The 17,805-nt window shown below is 57.2% G+C and overlaps 1 protein-coding gene across 2 annotated transcripts in view; it reads left to right on the top strand.

Annotated features, from left to right (window-relative positions):
- DSCAML1 (DS cell adhesion molecule like 1) overlaps positions 1–17,805 on the top strand; it is a 340,757-nt gene that overhangs the window by 244,265 nt on the left and 78,687 nt on the right. For both annotated transcript variants that reach the window (XM_027581358.2, XM_027581359.2), the window contains 5 exons: positions 463–741; positions 3,581–3,856; positions 5,999–6,295; positions 7,887–8,159; positions 17,399–17,677. In XM_027581358.2, the coding sequence (XP_027437159.2) occupies positions 463–741; positions 3,581–3,856; positions 5,999–6,295; positions 7,887–8,159; positions 17,399–17,677 (1,404 nt within the window). The remainder of the gene's footprint in view (positions 1–462; positions 742–3,580; positions 3,857–5,998; positions 6,296–7,886; positions 8,160–17,398; positions 17,678–17,805) is intronic.

Genomic DNA, 17,805 nt, shown 5'->3' with positions numbered 1-17,805 from the left:
GGGCACCCCCAGGCCAGTCTGAGGCCCAGAATCGCAGACTCAAGAAATCATGACTCTCATGTCACAGGGTGTCCCTGCTCCTGAGTCTGGGTCAGACTCCAGGCACCGTGTCTGTGAAGGGAGCTCTCTCACACACTCTCTCCCTCTGTGCTCCTCTCTCTGTTTCCCTTGTTGCATCTGCATCTGTCTGTCTGCCCACGCTATAGCCTCCTCCCACCTCTCCCAAGACCCTGCTTCGCGGTCATGGCTCTCGGGGCCTCTGTCTGGCCTGAGTAGGAGAGTTTGGGCCAGAGTCTGGGGCCCAGGGGACACCACCAGCCATCCCACACTGGGCTTCGTTCATGCTGGGCACCCATGGGCAGCAGGTGCCTGTTCTCGTGATTGCCTCCCCGCCCCCCCCGCCCCCCTGTCCCTTCATCCCGCTCGGGCTGGCCAGAGCCACTGATGCTCTCTGCCTTCCAGACCCTGCCGAGTCGATCCCCACCATCCTGGATGGCTTCCACTCCCAGGAAGTGTGGGCGGGCCACACCGTGGAGCTGCCCTGCACCGCCTCCGGCTACCCCATCCCTGCCATCCGTTGGCTCAAGGACGGCCGGCCCCTCCCGGCCGACAGCCGCTGGACCAAGCGCGTCACGGGGCTGACCATCAGTGACCTGCGGACGGAGGACAGCGGCACCTACATTTGTGAGGTCACCAACACCTTCGGCTCCGCAGAGGCCACGGGTACCCTCACAGTCATCGGTGAGTGGGGAGCCCCTCTGCCAGGCCTAGGAAGCTTTGGGAGCACCACGGTGTGACCTCTTCTGTAAAATGGGATAACGATCCCAGGCCTTCCTACCTCCTGAGGTCACGAAGGTCAGAAGGGACCACGAGGGTGACAGTGACGGTGACGCGCTCACAGGGCTTCCTGGCTTGTTGAGAGGGAGGAGTGTCTGCACTAAAGGAAACAGTACTGATGTTAATCCAGTAGAGAGGACATGCTGTATCCCATCAGAGGCGATATTCAGAATATTTCACAATAATTGATAGGGGCACTGATCAATCAGATCAGACTCGGGCATAAATGACAAGGAAGCCTTTCCAGGATCTGCCAGCTGGGTATCAGCACTGATCCTGCCTGTTCCTCCCTGACCCCAGAGTCCTGGGGCTCCAGGGGTCCAGCGAGCCCGTGTGGAGTGAGGGGCCTTCTCAGACGCTCCTGCTGCTGAGCCCCCAGGGCAGAGGGAGGGCACTGACAGCAGTGGGGCTGGGATTTGGAGACCCGTGGGGAATCCCACTCCTGTGGGGTAGCTACATAGCCTGAGGCCCCATTGAATGTCGTACCGAATGGCATCTTAAGGGTCACTGAACCTGGGCGGTGAGAGGAGGCTGTCCAGCGGTGATTCAACCCCCCTGCTGCAGAGAAGTTCCCTGCACCATAACAATTGACCAAAGCAGCCCTCCTCCCCGCTCTCCTCCTGCCTCAAGAGCATAGAGCTACAGGTCTGCAGACCCTCCATGTTCTCCCAGCTCAGCTGGCCTCCTGGGCCTGGGGTCTTGTCCCCCGTGGCCCAGATGTGAGTCTCCTCCCCGTGGTCAAGGGCATCTTGACAGTTGGGGTGAATTTATCTGCAGTGCTGGGCAGGAGTCCTCCCCATGTGAACACATGTGAAGCTGGAAGAGCGGAAAGAGCCCCAAAAACCACTCTGGGAGTGACAGTGCATGATACAGTTGCTTAGGTTAAAATGCTGAGAGCCCAGGGGATGGGGGCTCCTCACAGACTAATAAGGCCCAGCCGGCAGGGCAAGCAGGTGGAAAGACCAGCACTGATATCCCCCTCGTTGCCCTAAGTACCGTCCGCAATCATTCAGTCGGGTACGCCTTCTCCCCTCCCCCCAGCCCCCGCTGCACACACATCACACACACACACTCTCTCTCTGTCTCTCTCATCCCACACTTACACACACACACACACACACACATGCTGTCTCAGGGCTCGGGTCAGGAGGGCGGCACACCCCTGAATCCTTGGAAAATTAGCAAACCTGACTCTGGGTAATTTGGTGTCCATAGCCCCTGCCTCAGTACATATGGGCAGATACAACACACACACGCAGATGTGTTGAAAGGTCACATGCCCACTTCTCCATACACACATGCACACACGTATAGTGCCCATACACACAGATACACACATTCCTCCACCTTAACATGCTCACATTCAGGCACACGCACACGGACCACAAGTAACCAACCGCCCATGGCGCGTGCACACCCCCACTGCCCCGTAGGCGTAGATACACCTGATGCCCCTCTGACCCTCAGCTCTGCACCTTCCCCCCACACTGGCTTTGGCTGGACAACCAGGTTCAAGGGGAAGTGACATAGCTTTTCTCTGCCTTCCACTCTCTCTGCCAGCCCCTCTCTGCCAGGTGCACAGAGAGGAAACCATGATTTTCACATACACCCCCGTTCTGCCACCAAGCCTCCTGCCCAAGGTCACCAAGTCGTGCGGGGCAGCAAGGTGAGAACGGATAGCTGGCAGAGCCCTGGGAGCCTCGGTGGGTGACTGGGACAAAGCAGGATGACACCTGCCTCATTGTGCACTGACATTTCCTGGGCAGGGACTCTGGGAGAGCGCGGGGGAGCCCGGCATGCGCAGACTCCTGCGTGCTTTGACTATGGCCCACCCAGCCAGGCTGCCAGCCCCCCTCCTCCGGGCGACCTCGCTGGGGTCCTAGGCGCCTGCAGGCCTCAGCCTCCTCTAGAGAATCCCAAGCCCATGGAGATCTGGGGAGAGAGGTGGCCAGCCCGCCCAACGCCGAGTTGTTGGGCACCATGGAAGTTCTGAGCAGGGCAGCGGCTAGCTACAGCGTGGAGGGAGGATGGTAGTGCCTGGGTCCAGGCTGAGGGCTGAGGGCCTGCAGCAGGGCAGGGGAGGTGGGGATGAAGAGCAGAGTCACCTGGTGCATATAAAGGCAGTCAGAGCGGCAGAAGATAGCAACTGGTTATCTCTATGGGCATGAGAGACGGGTGGCGGGGCCAGGGGTCCCTCCCTGTTTTCCGGGGTGGGGGACAGGGACGGTGATGAGCCAGCCGAGCTCCTGTCCTCCTTCTGAGCTGAAGGGAGCTCCCCAGGCCCACCAGGCAAGGGCCACCCGTCAAGAAAGTGTAGGCCGGGGGCGCCTGGGTGGCTCAGTCGTTAAGCGTCTGCCTTCGGCTCAGGTCTGGTCCCAGGGTCCTGGGATCTAGCCCCGCGTCGGGCTCCCTGCTCGGCGGGAGGCCTGCTTCTTCTCCCACAACCTCCTGCTTGTGTTCCCTCTCTCACTGCGTCTCTCTGTCAAATAAATAAAATCTTTAAAAAAAAAAAAGTGTAGGCCATCCTAACAGGAATCCTGACCCTGCCATTTGACAGATGAGTAAACTGAGGTCTAGAGAGGGAATTCACTAGTTCCAGTCCCCCTCACAAGGAGTCTGGAGACAGAAGCGGGGCCTCCCCCCGCCCACCGCCAGCCACACTGCTCCACGGTAAAAGTCCTTTTCTTTTGTTCCCCCCCCCCCCCGCCTTTGCCCTCGCTCCTTCCCTGCTGGCCCGGCCCAGACCCCCTTCACGTGACCCTGACACCAAAGAAGCTGAAGACCGGGATCGGCAGCACAGTCATCCTCTCCTGTGCCCTGCTGGGCTCCCCGGAATTCACCATCCGCTGGTACCGCAACACTGAGCTGGTGCTGCCTGATGAGGCCGTCTCCATCCGTGGGCTCAGCAACGAGACTCTGCTCATCACCTCAGCCCAGAAGAGCCACTCCGGGGCCTACCAGTGCTTTGCTACCCGCAAGGCCCAGACCGCACAGGACTTCGCCATCATTGTGCTGGAGGGTGAGCTGGGGTGGCCGGCACCCGGGTGGGTTTAGGCTGAGAGCAGGCACTGGTCCAGGCACATGCCTATCTAAGTCAGTCCTTCCATGGGCCCTGTGGGGAGATGCTTTTTCTTCATGTTCCCCGTTTTGCAGTGGGGGAAACCGAGGCTCAGTCACTCTCCTGAGGTCACACAGCTCGGCCAAAGGTCAGAGTTGGGATCGGAACTCAGGTCTCTTAACCACCGTGTCGTCTTGCCTCCGCCCTCCAAAGTCACTAGAACCTCCCTACGAAAGAGGTCTTCTTTAGGATCCCAGAGGTTTTCAATCTCACAGCGGCCCTGGGACTGCCCACCAGGAATCACCGCCTTGAGCCCCGCCTCTGCCTTCTGCCCTGAGTCCTCTCCAGCTGTCCCTCTCTAAGAGACTAAGGTCTCTTCACAGCAGGCTCTGTTTCTTATCACAGACCTGGCTTTTCACATGCTTCTCTCTCCTTTTAAAGCTGCTACCACCCAGGGCTCCTCACCCAGCACATCTGTATGTGGTTGTTCAGGTTGTTCACTGCACAAAGTGCCTAGCCCACAGGGCAGGGCCAAGAGTAAGGACTGAAATCCAGCTTGAATTCCACTTGTCAGGCCACGAGCCCTGGCCCCAGGTTGTGACCACACAGAGGAGGCCTCTTTTTCTTATTTGCACAAGGATACAGTGAGGATTAGCCGAGGCCCTATCCTTACCAACAAATTTAGTGGTCCCCCAGCTCCTTTGTTGCTATCAAAACAAAACAAAAACCCCACCATCCTCTTGCTTCCAAGGATTTTTCACTGTTGTAACAGAGACACCAAACCCAGGCAAGTCCTACAGGTTATCAGGATCCCACATGGGTCTACCTGTCACGGCCTGTGGGTCCTCATTCCTTGGGAGGTGGGACATGAGAATGGGCATCCCCTTATCCCTCACCCTAAGTACAGGGCCCAGTGAATGGCCCCTCCCTCAGCCCCTGCCTCCCCTTGTCCAGGCAGATCCTCTTCCCAGTGAGGAAGTACACCAGCCAGGCACCGAGCAGTTTGAAATAGGAGCCTTACCTCTCTGGGGACTTCCTGTCTGACCGACTCCCCAAACAGTGCATCTTCTCTCTGAGAGGACAGCCTGTTGATGGCCAGTTCGGAGCAGGGATATGGGAAATGAGGCTGGCGGGAAGGACAGAGAGTGGGGAAAGAGGGACAGCCAGAAAGGAGGGTTCAGGGAAGGAAACAGAGGAGGGACCAAAGGCCATGGCCCTGGTGGGCAGTCCCAGACTCTGCCAGGCACCAGGCTCTCCCCTGGTTTTAGGTAAGAGTTCCCCGCCCAGAAATGGGGCTAGGGGCTGGCAGACTGGATTAACATCTGCATTTTGGTGTGAAATATGGGTGGGATGTAGAGAGCCATGTTACATTGGCCTTACTTTTTTTGTTGTTTGTCTTAGTTTTTACTTGTTAAGGTGCATAACACGTACTTTAACCCTTTACAACAGTCCTGTGTGGAAGGATGGCCAGGCTCAATAATTACACGCCCCCTCTTCCATGGAGGAAGGTGGGGCAGCGGGGTTAATTGTCCTGTCCAGGGTTATTGGGTCAGCTGAGACTTAAGTTACAGCCACACACACACCAGCGCCTCTGGGCAGCAGCTAAACCTCAAACTTGAGGCTTTTTGCTAACAGGGCTACAGCACCCCCACCCCCACCTGCAGGAATGAGAGCTGGAATCGGACTCTGCAGGTCCAGTCCAATCAGGTCCTGACTCCAGGACCGATGTCTTTACTAACACAGGGAGGAGAAAGGCAGAAAAGGAAAAGTCGACAGGAGCTGACATTTATCGGGCACTTACAAAGCGTTGAGTGAAGCATCTTTAATGCAGTAATTCAGTCCATCCTCACAGCATCAGTACGAAGAGGGTATATTCACTATCCCCGATATCTCTGTCCTCCACGGTTAAGGAATGGGAAGACTCAGAGAAGTTAGGTAACTTGCCCAAAGACACAGGGCTCACAAGGGGCCGCGGGAGGATTCAAATCCAGGAGTTGGAAATCCTGTGCAATAGTAATGGGTACCTCACAGGGTGGGGTGGCCTGGCCGGGCAGTCTCTCCGTGGCTCGGTGACCCTCAGGGGGGGCTCCTCGCTCCCTGCAGATGGCACGCCCCGCATCGTCTCATCCTTCAGCGAGAAGGTGGTCAACCCCGGGGAGCAGTTCTCGCTGATGTGTGCGGCCAAGGGCGCCCCGCCCCCCACTGTCACCTGGGCCCTGGACGACGAGCCCATCGTGCGGGACGGGAGCCACCGCACCAACCAGTACACCATGTCGGATGGCACCACCATCAGCCACATGAACGTCACGGGCCCCCAGATCCGCGACGGGGGCGTATACCGGTGCACGGCGCGGAACTCGGTGGGCAGTGCTGAATATCAGGCGCGAATAAACGTAAGAGGTGCCTGTCTACATTTAAATATCAGAATAGGCTTTTGAGTTCCTTTGCCATCTCTGTGGTTCCCATTATTCTTGTGGTGATTAGTACTTATTAACTGTCATTTTGCTTTTAGTAGCGGCCTCTCTCCTTTCTCCCCTTTGCCCTGCCCTCCACAAACCCGTCACCCTTTCTCGTGTGTGCGTGTTTGGTACAGTTTGCCCTCCTGTGCATTCTCATCCCCTCCTGCCCCTTCTCCTCTCCTAGTCTGACCTGCCCCCCCCCTTCCTCCCCATCAAATCTCCTCTGGCCCCAGGTACACTCAGCACCCCACTAGCAACCCCCAGCCCTACCAGGGCCTTGTGAGGACAAGGACAGGAATGGGGCAGTGGGGCCAGACTTGACCTTCGCTGGGGGTGTCCATCAGAGCCGTGCTGCCAGTGTCCTCCCACGGGGCCATCCCCGAAACGCTCCAGGAGGTGTAAGCAGCCAGGAGCCAGCGCCTAATCTTCCCCCAATTTCTTCCCTCCCAAGGCCCAAGCCATCAAAAATGGGAGGCTTGGGCTGGGTGGGGGTGTCCCAAAGCAGATACCCCTAGGAGTGGAGGAAGCAGTCCCCAGGTGATCAGCCCCAGATCTCAGCTCTCCAAGTCACTGCAGTGAGAAGGGCCTCCTCTGAAGCTCTTGGCAGCCCTGTCAGGTCCGACGGGTCCTGATCTGGTCCCTCCAGTGGCCCCTGACCCAAGGGCAGAGGAGGAGTGGGGGAAGGGCACTTGTGGCTGCCGTGGAGCCAGGTCTCCTACCCCACACGAGAAAGGTGGCCTCCCATTTAGCTGCCTTGCTGCCTTCAAATTGGAAGGGTCAGAGTTACAGGGTCCTGGGATCCCCTGGTGCGGCCCCTTATCTCCTGGGTGGGGAACCTGAAGCCTGGAGTTTCCTATACCCACTCCAGCTCCCTACCTGGTGGCTTCTGAGCCCCCTTTACCACACCCACATTGCCACCTGCCTAGCCAGCTGAAGGTACCCCCTCCCCACAGCCAGGGTGACCAGAGTCCCCCTTTTAGGGCCCCTTCTCAAGGAACCACAAAATGCACTTACCTGTTTGGAAGAAAATTATCAGCTCATCCAGTGAAGACCTTCCTATGGCCTTTTAAATATTTAATGTATACGAGATCCTTTTTGGTAGAAGACCATTACGCACAAGTTGAATGAAAATAACAAAATCTACACATTGCCATTGTAACCCCCAAATCTTAATCTCCTTGTAAATGGGAACTTGCCCTCCCAAATCCCAGTCACTTCTTATGAGGCTTCAGTGGGCTCACATACCCATCCCATTAGGGGGATGGATTCTTGCCCCAGGCATGAATGGAACATATCTGTTTGCAACCATTTGAAGCTAGTAACAGGGAGTCCCGGAGAGACCATGGGTGCTCACAGCTCCAGCCTTAGCCTTGCAATACAGGCTTCCCTCCCAGCCCCCCTGAATTTCCATCCCCTGAGAGTTTCAGAGCCAAGCAACGGAGAAGAGAGTCGCAGGGCAGCTCCTGGCTGTCCCTGGCTAACCGCGCGGCTTGTCCGTCCTCTGCTCCTCCTCCCCCCTGACTCCCGCCCAGGCCCCCCCAGCATCCGGGCGATGAGGAACATCACCGCCGTCGCCGGGCGGGACACCCTCATCAACTGCAGGGTCATCGGCTACCCCTACTACTCCATCAAGTGGTATAAGGACGCGCTGCTGCTGCCCGACAACCACCGGCAGGTGGTGTTCGAGAACGGGACGCTGAAGCTGACCGACGTGCAGAAGGGCATGGACGAGGGGGAGTACCTGTGCAGCGTTCTCATCCAGCCCCAGCTGTCCATCAGCCAGAGCGTCCATGTGGCTGTCAAAGGTAGGCCTCCCCCGGAGCCAGAGCCCCCCCCCCGGGGCTCTCCCCCCCGCCGACGGCTCACGCAGGAGCAGCCAGGCCTGAAGGAGTGGCAGGCCGAGGAAGAGGGTCCTGAGTGGGTGTGTGGGAGAAAGGGGGCAGGGGGACGAGCACCTCTGCACGCGGGTTCCCTCAGTGGAATGCAGGACAATGTGGCCCTGACCCGTGAGGCAGGAGGGGCCTGTGATGCACAAAGGTCCCCTTCTGGGCAAGAGGCCAGGTCAGAGATGGCGGGCCGTATCAGTTAGGAGGGAGCCACGTGACGTCAGCAGAGGCCCAGCAGAGACCACCAAGCGGGGCGAGAGGCAGGAGCCCAGGGGCAGAAGCAGCAGGAGGCTGGGTGGAGGGAGCACGTACTAGGTGTCTGAGTCTCGTCCCTACACCTGCTCATTTTTGCTATTTGAGGCCTACAGAGCACTGCCTAACAAAACCGTGGCCCAGGCCCTTCATACTCACCTGGGCCAGGTGTGTGTTTAGTGCAGGGGTACTTAGCACAGTGCCTGGCCCCTAGTAGCCATTCGCTAAATGCCTGCGGATTCAATGAACGCATGAGTAGAACTAAGGCACTCAATGAATGTGTGAGCAATGACGGCTGACCCCTTGGTTCTGGGGCTGTGTGGGTGTGCCAAGCTCCGTCCCAAATACATTCTTTGGAACTGCCAGGCCTGGAGACTTTCCAGGCGATGAGGGGGAGCAGGATGGCCTGGTTGCTCCAGAGCAGGTTAGGGAGGGGGGGCCTGCCAGACCTGGCTGAGGAGGGGTCAGGCAAAGCCAGGCAGCTGGGGTAGGAGGTCACTAATGGCCGTAATGGGCAAGGGTCCAAGTAGGTTCAAGCCCTGGGAGACCCTGAGGCTCTGGGAGCATGGAGATGCCAAGCTGGGGCTCCACGAGGGAGGAAGGAGGGCTGTGGTCTCCAGCCACCATGCTGGTCTCTAGCACCGGACCACAGTCGTCGTCATAATAAGATGGATACAGCTGTGGCGGGCCCACCACGCACCAGTGGCTGTGACCGGCTGCTCAACACGCTCTGTCTCATTAAACACCAGCACTGCCCCCTCACCTCGGGCAGGTACCATTTTATCCCCAATTTCCAAGGCGGAAAAGGCTGAGGCACAAAAAAGTCAGGAAATTGTTATCTGGAAGCAGAATGTTTCCCAGGCCTGTCAACCTCCGGGCCCTGGGCTCTAACCCAGAGCTGGGGGAAGGGTGGGCTGGGAGGAGGAAGCTTTCTCCATGCTCCGCCTCAGGAATAACGAAAGAGGCCTTGGGGACCCCCTGAGAGGGAGTCAGGAAGAGAGCCGGAGTCCCTGAGAAAGCTGAGAGCCCCTGTTGCCAGGGCAGCAAGGAGGGGAGGTCCCCTCCATATCCCCGGGACCTCGGGGTGGGGGGTAGGGGCCCCTAGGCAGGAAGAAACGTGGCGGGGGGGGGGGTCCCAGGCCTATGAAGCCGCCCTGGCACAGGGGAAGGCCCCAGTGGGTCCCAGGCCCCTGAAGCAAGATCCAAGAGCAGCTCTGTGGACAGGAAGAGGGAAGTCTGGGAGAAGGAAGAATTTGGGGAGACAGATGCCGCTTTGGGTTGTGGCCCCTTCAAACATGTGGTGATAATGCAGGTGCAGCTGGAAGTGTCTGGTGGACAGCCAGGAAAGTGAACAGTAGCAGCAAAAGGCGGGGTGGGTACTTCCCTCCCTTGCTCCACATGTCACATGCATCCTTATGCACCCACCACCTGTCACAGTGCCAGACAGTGAGTGTTTCTGGAGCTGAAACTGAGACAGTAGTCTGGGTTGCAGTGGTTTGCTGAGAGGCCTCGCTTTGAGCCCCGACCATAGTGGGGCCGTGGCCATCTCAAGCCTGCGCAGGTGACAGGAGACCCGAATGGTGTCAGCCTCCCTGCCTTCCGCCGCTACACCCTAGCTAGGCTGAGGGGCACCCTGGCCCCCTCCTTAGCCACAGGCCTCTGTCCCGCCTGGACGCGTGGGCCGGCAGGAGCCTCACAACCCCCAGGCCACATCCTCAGCTTGGTGGAGGTAGAAGCCGGCAGCACCTGCCTAGCCCCTCCCAGCATCAAGGGCTGCCATATCCATTTCCGTTACAAGCAGCGGACTGAGAGTTTACGTTGTAAACATCACGTATTAAAACATCTAACCTTTGCTCCACTCATTTTGCCCGCCCGCACCAGTGAGCATTTGGCCGGGTTTGTTGGCTTAAAAAAATAAATAAATAAATAACAGGGCTCCGGCGAGCCTTGGAGTATGCAGAACATTCTGAAAGCTACTTCTGCTCATCAATTATTCAACCCCATTCAGGGAGCGATCAGTCCTAATGAATTGAATCTGATGCATTCCGTCTCAGCGACTCTCTGGGCCTGTTATGATTGTGCTGAGCGACAAGAGGAAAGCAGGACTGTGTGTGTGCGTGCGTGCGTGCGTGTGTGTGTGTGTGTGTGTGTGTGTGAGATCTAGAGGGCAGAGCCCATGCACCAGGCACGCGTGGCTCCCGCACCCAGCACAGAGCCCGGCATTCCTCAGACGCCATGCATGTGTATGGGGTATAGGGCACGTGTGCCCACATTCCCTCTTCCCCGCCCTCAGGGTCTGAAGATCCAGCCCTACAAGGATGGTGGTCGCTTGTTTTCTCTCCAGACCGAGAAGCAGCATTTGTGTGCGGGTCTCTGGGACCCCCTGCCCCTGCCACTTGGAAAGCTCAGGTCCTCCCTCCTCCCACTCCCTGACTCCCTCTCCCCACCTCATTAGAATGCACTTTTGCAGAACCCATCAGAGCTGATTATGAGCACACTGCTTGATTAGCTGATGTGCTGTTCCAAGAGCTACTCAAGGGGGAGGGTGGAGGAGGTGCCCCTGGGCGTGGAACGGGGCCCTGACTCTGGGCGAGTCGGGTCAGGTCCAGAGGCAGTGCTGCTGAGCCCAATACCATCACCTGGCTGGGACATGCATCCCACTCAGGGGACCAGAGCAGAGAACCAGGGGATAGCAAAGGGCAAGGTGGAGGTGGGACAGGGCACTAGACCCCGGGGATCAATTAGAAGTACCTCCCACCCCGCATCTCTTTGGGGGGCCATGGGCTTGTGGGTAGGAAAGGGCAAAAACCCATGCTGTTCCAAGGAACTGGAAACACCTGCTGACCCCATTCCTTCTGGGACTGCTGGTCTTCTGATGAATTTTTCAAACACTGAGCTAAGGGCAGAACACACCAGACACACAGGCACACACATGTGCAGAGCCCTTTGTGCAGGACAATGCATGCATGTACTCATTGGTACTTACTATATGCATGTCCATGCAACAAATGTACACACACTAACGTGTCCACTGTTGCACGTGGTGTGCACACGCATGCTGGCAGGCAGGTATGCACAAATATTGGCTCTGTCCCTACCCTCCTGTAAGGCATCATTCCTGAGCCACAAAAGGTGGCTGCAGGTGGTACCATATGAAACATTGCCCAAGTGAGCCTGCTGTGGCCTAGCACGGTGGAGGGACCGAGGCGAGAGCCTGGGGATGCTTTGTGGGCCGCTTGGGCTTTGGGGCACGTACCGCCGACTGGCAGGGGAGGGCAGGGCCTCAGGGAAGGCAAGTGCTCCTTTCTGGGCATCCAGAGACATCCTTGGCAGGATGCTAAGAGGAGGGCACATAGATCCAAACCAGATTTGATGTCTGTAGGGCCCCCCGTAGCTGAAAAATAATGTAACATAGAAGCATCTCTGGGCACGCAGGCTGAATGTTTAATTAACTAAGAAGGCAGGCTGCAACTGGGGCTCCTTGGCTTTAGCTCAGTGAGAGAACATCTCCATTCCCACATCTGAGCCTCTGTGGGCCTCTGGAGCCAAAACAAGGGCACGAGGGCCTTGCCGCCCATGCTCGGCAAGGCTGGGACTGGGAGGTGGCACCAGGCCCCTGCGGAGAGCAAATGGAAGAGGGCACACATGTACGCTCATTCCCAAATGCCCATACTCCCCACCCACACTCTGTCTTCCCTGGCTGCCCAAACCAGTGCCTGCCACGTGCATGGAGCCATTGGAGGAGGGCCCCTTCCACCCTAGTGAATGGGTTGGGGGTTTCCATGATCATGGGTTGGGGCTTACGAAAAACCTGATCACCTGGCCAAATGCCTGCTATCGGCAGATGTGGAGGTTTGGAAGAGACCCGCCAGAATCCACAGGAAGGGGATACAACGGGTTCCATAGGAGCAGAGAGCCCAGTTGTACTTGGGAGAGGGGGCCACCAGGAAAGGTCCTGCCAGCAGCCCTGTTCCCCAGCAGAGGGGCCCTGGCACACAGGAGCAAACAGCCGCTCCGGTGCACAGACAGGGCTCATGATGATGACCCTGGTCATGGTGATGATGGCGACGATGGTGTGGAAGCAGCACCTACTGATTCAGTGACATTTACTGTGCACCCCCTGTGTTCTGGGCACTAGCCTACAAACCCAGCTACGCTCAAGACAAAAATCTCTTCCTCAGGGAGCTTCCATTCTGTGGGGGGAGCAAATGGATAAAGCATAAAATATATAAAAGATGCCCCATGTCAAAGAGGAAGCAGGGATGAGAATGTCAAGAGGAGCGGAGAGTGGTTTGCGATTTTAAGTAGGGTGGTCAGGGAAGGCCTTTCTGAGAAGAGAGGGTTGTGTAAAAAACAAAACAAAACAAAACAAAGGAAGCTGTTATTATTATTCCTAAAATATTAGAGGCTTTAGAGATTACTTGGTCCAACTCCTCCATTTTTCAGATGAGGAAACGGAGGCTCAGGGCGGAGGCAGGGTGGTTGCACAGGAGGCAGAGGCTAGAACCCAGCTCCTGGGCACGGCTCTCCCCATCCCCATGCTCCACAGGCAGACGCCCCAACTCCCCCCAGTGCCCGCTCTCTGCTAAACAGGTGCAGTAAATAAAAAGGCTCAGTCTCAAAGACAGATGATGAGAGACACCATAAAGTGTTTATGGTCTGGGCTGGTTGTCAGCACACCGTCGTCTGCGAGACACTCCCAAGCAGGTGGCCATAAAGGCTTTATGGCGGCCGGAGACCTCCTGGACTGCCACAACCACAGTACGTCCCCAGCCACTGCGTCCTCTGGCCTCTTCACCCTAGTAGCACATTGCTCTGACCCCACCTCCCTCAGTGTGGAGTTGCCCTCTCCCCAAAGATGACTGTGGCCAGAGCAGGGCTTCCAGAGACAGGACCGTGGGTCATATGGCACCTGTGCCCCCTACATTCAGGCTGGGCATTGGGGAAATGCTGGGACTCGGGGGCAGGAGGGGGCCCTTTGTGCAGTCCACACTTGAGGGGTCCCTCAAGTCACTGATTCAGTCATCACTGTGATATAGGTGGTCAGAACACCCCCCCCCAACTGCTGAGGGTTGCTTTCCCAGAGGCAGAAATGGACCCACACACATTCAATTGGCTCACATCAACCTCTGAGCGTTGGGGAAGACATTACGGACTCACAGGTCGGAAAGCACCCCCACTTCTGGGCAGTTGGCCATGCACCCATCACAGAGCCCCCACACCCTGCTTCTCAGAGCCTCTCGCTCACGGGTCTCCTCCAGCTGTTCAGCGAGCCTGTGAAGGAGCCAGGATCCCTAGACTTTCTTCTCCCTCCTGCTGTGCCTGCAGTTATGGGAGTATCTGAACAGAAGCCTGGAGCCAAGAAATTCTGTGAGCGGCTCTGGCCCCTAGTACTCCCACCAAAGGGTTCCCAAGGGGACACATCAACCACAGCATCACCCCTGCCTTGTCAGCCTACAGCAGGGGCAAAGGGTGGAGGGGGGCCAGGAGCCTGCCCTGGATCTCTGGCAAGTTGTCTGGTCGTCTGCCTCCCACAGGACAATTGTGCTCTTGAGAGTTCTAGCCAGCCCAGGTGAATGTCTAACCCCCCGGATGGATATTGGTTGGTTACTGTCTCCGGTGGGCTCTCAATAACCATCCATGTTATTCCCGAAGGCCATAAGGGAGGGACAGCCCCTGGTTGGCCTCTGCCTCATGGCTCAGCCTTTTCCCTCTCTCTCACCCCATGTACTTTTTACAGCATTTGTGTCCTTTAGCTCTCTGTCCAAATGCCACCTCCTCTGGGAGGCTGCAGTCACCCAGCCAGATGATATGTCTCTCAGCTCGGAGTTCAGCATGTGTATATTCAGGTGGCCCTTGTCCAATAATCATTGAGGGAAATATCTTGCCTTCCCTAGCAAATGATGAGCTCCTGGGGGTTCTATCTGTATTTTAAGCATGTTTCTACTTTCTCCAGCCCACACGGAGCATAATAATGCCTTTGCAGACTAGGCATTTCATAAATATTAGATGAATTAGTTAATTAATGAATTAACCTGCCTTAGTAACTTGTTCCATTATCCAAATCCCTTCTTACTGAGAAAGACAGTCTTCCCCTTGCTTGAGCTAAATCTCCCTGCCTCATTTCAGTCTTCTGCTCTCCACTTGCTCTGTTCACAGAGGAAGCATAGTGCTTGACCGTCCACCCCCAGGGCATGGTCCTTCAGCCTTGACAGCCCCCAGTCCTCTCCTCCTTGGTAGAACCTCCCAGCTCCTTGCTTTGCCCACACATCCTCCTCTGCAGCCTGTCACTGCCTTGAGTCTCCCCTTGGTCACGTTCAAACATGCAGAGGAACTGGTTCTGGGGCTATGGTAGCAAGGGCCTGACCCCCAGGGAGGACCAAGGGATAAGCTCCTGGCTCCAAAACTCCATAGCATAAATACAGTGTCTTGAGGAACAGCACAGAAATCCCCCTCTTTTTCTGGATGGACCCCCATCCTGTGCTCTCCCTACCCCTTGCCCCCGTGACCGTTAAACTTCTAAGTCAATCCAGGAAATAATATCTGAGCATATGTTCATTCATTGACTCACCCGCCAGGCATTTATTGGGCTCCTGCAATTTGCCAGGTAAGTAAGTCCTAGTTACTGCTCTAAAGGAGCTCCCAGACTCCCATGGAAGGCGGTAATGCAAACGGCCACCCTCCCGCCCTGTGATCGGTGCCATGATGAAGGTGTGCACAGGTGTGGTGGGACGAGGGCAGGCCTCACGGCAGAGGTAATACTGGAGCAGGCTCTGAGTGGACAAGGAGGTGTTTCCCGTGAGGCTGGCGGGCTCTAGCTTTGGGCCTCTGTGGGAAGGAGAACTGGACCGGGCCTGGTTCTGTTTGGCCTAGAGAAACAAACGAGAGGCAGGTCTGGGTCTCTACAACAGTTACCTCAAAAAATCCAAGGAGGCCAGAAGCCTTGGTCCGACCCAAACAAGCCAGGGGGCAGGGTGGGAGATCGGCAGAGCCCAACAGAGGGACCTCTGGGAAATCTCAGCAATGGGCATGGGGCCATCACTAGAGTCAGGGTTCCAGAGAAATCTCATGTAGAATCCCCAAGGCCCAGCAAACCACCCAGAATACTGGGGCAAGGCCCTAACCTGGGCAATAGGCAGCTGGAAATCGGGATGGGGAGATCCAGATAATGGCCAGAGCCCCAGAAAACCTGGCTGGACTTTGGACCTAGATTGGGGCCCTTGGTGGAGCACAGATGATGGGAATGAGAAGGATAGATGCCCAGCTGTGTTCACCAAGACACAGGCTAAGACTTGGAGCGTCGGGTGGTTGTGGTCCACTGATGCAACCCCTGTGGCAGGATGGCGAGTCAGGGGGGAGAGGACACTGGGAAGGTCAGTTAAACACCCTGCTGAAGGGTATGGCTCTCATCCCATCCCTCCTACATGTCACTTCCTCTGGACCTAGGCTCTTGATCGAGAACTTTCCGAGGGATCCAAAGGGCTGCCAAGGGTTATTCTATGCCCACACTCTACCACTCTGCTGGGGAAGCTCCCTGCTGAGCCCTGAAAATCCTTGGGGTGCAGAGAGGGCCTTGGGCGTGCATAGGATGCCACCATCCTCTCCCCCCAGGGCTCACCCCTGCTGGTGGCCACTGTGGGTGGGCCTAGGGTGGAAAGCAGCAGGCTTCCCGGGGGGGAGGGGTGCTGGAGCCTGGGAGAAGGCCAGAGGACTGTGGACAGCCTTGTAATTTAATTATTTGACTGCAGAAAGGAGATCTCATCTACTGGGTGCTCATCCTTGTTAAGCTAATTGTCTGTCTCCTTCTCTCTCTTCTCCCCCGACTTGCTGGGGAAGTCGCTGTGGCCTAATTGAGTTATCATAAAGATAATGGCTGATGCCCTAGCCAGAGCTGAGAAAGGAGGATCCCTCTCACAGAGGCTCAGGCTCCAGACAGGCCCCCCAGGGGGCAAGATGTGGACTGTGGGGCGCGCTGGATCTCTTGGGGGAGGGAGGCTGTGCAGATCCCGCTCAGCCGGATGAACAGCAAACTGGTTGTCTCATAAAGGACAGGGCACCCTCTCTGCTCCTCCCTGCCACACAAGGGGAGCTCACCAATGAGACAAAAGAGCCGTTGGGCTGGGCATGTCTGGGGCTTTCTCAGAGAGGCACCTGGGCAGCGTGGACCCTGAGAGCAGGGACACCAGGTCTCGAATCCCACTGTTACCTCTTAGGAGCTAGATGACCGAGGGCAAGTGACTTCTCCATTCTGAGCCTCAATTTCCTCATCTGTAAACTGGAGACGGCTAAGCTACATCACATTATTGGGGGGAGGAGATTCAGTGTGCTAACACTTGATGACAATGGACAGGGCTGGGTTGGGTGATGGGCCCTCTGCAGGAGGAGACCAGGGGACAGCGTCCTGGGTTTTAGAGGCTCAGCTGTGGGGCAGGAGCTGGGGACAGTCTCAGCGCCCCCCTTCTCCCCCACGCCCGACATCTGGGGCCCAGCAGCCCGGTCAATCCCAGGCCCCAGAGAGCTGATGTATCTTTGGGATGAGAAAGTGACACGGGGCCAGCGAGAAGGGGAGTGGGGCGAATGCCGAGCAGGGTCTGCAGGCAGATGGGAACCAAGAAGCACATACCTCATCACTGGGACAAATCCGAGGGGCGGGATTAAGGCAGGCGAGCGAACGCCCTACACAGAGACAGTGGGTCCAGGCCTGGGTGGGGAAGGGGATGAGAGCCAAGGGCCAGTGGCACTCCAAGACATTCTGCATGTATAGGACAAGGCACTGGTGCCCTGGGGAACTCTACTTACACCCCCAGGGGCAGGAGGGACTGGGAGGTGAGGCAATGAGGCAGTTGCTGCCGGCCAGGCTGGGACGCATGGGGGGCCTAACAACAGCACTCCGCTTGCCTTCCCAGTGCCCCCTCTAATCCAGCCCTTTGAGTTCCCACCCGCCTCCATCGGCCAACTGCTCTATATCCCCTGCGTGGTGTCCTCGGGGGACATGCCCATCCGCATCACCTGGAGGAAGGACGGACAGGTGATCATCTCAGGCTCAGGCGTGACCATCGAGAGCAAGGAATTCATGAGCTCCCTGCAGATCTCCAGCGTCTCCCTCAAGCACAATGGCAACTACACGTGCATTGCCAGCAACGCGGCAGCCACCGTGAGCCGGGAGCGCCAGCTCATCGTGCGTGGTGAGCAGAGGGGCCAGGGCAGGCGAGCGAGGGCCCAAACTCTGTCTGCTGCTAACAGTCTCTCTAGACTTGGGGTTTGAATCACAGGCTGAAGGAACGATGGCTCCGGCGGGGGCCTTAAATAAAAT

The sequence above is a fragment of the Zalophus californianus genome, chromosome 11 (assembly GCF_009762305.2).
Source record: "Zalophus californianus isolate mZalCal1 chromosome 11, mZalCal1.pri.v2, whole genome shotgun sequence".
NCBI classification, from domain to species: Eukaryota; Metazoa; Chordata; class Mammalia; order Carnivora; family Otariidae; genus Zalophus; species Zalophus californianus.
The sequence above is the reverse complement of the archived record's forward strand: the minus strand, read 5'-3'. Positions and strand labels throughout refer to the sequence as shown.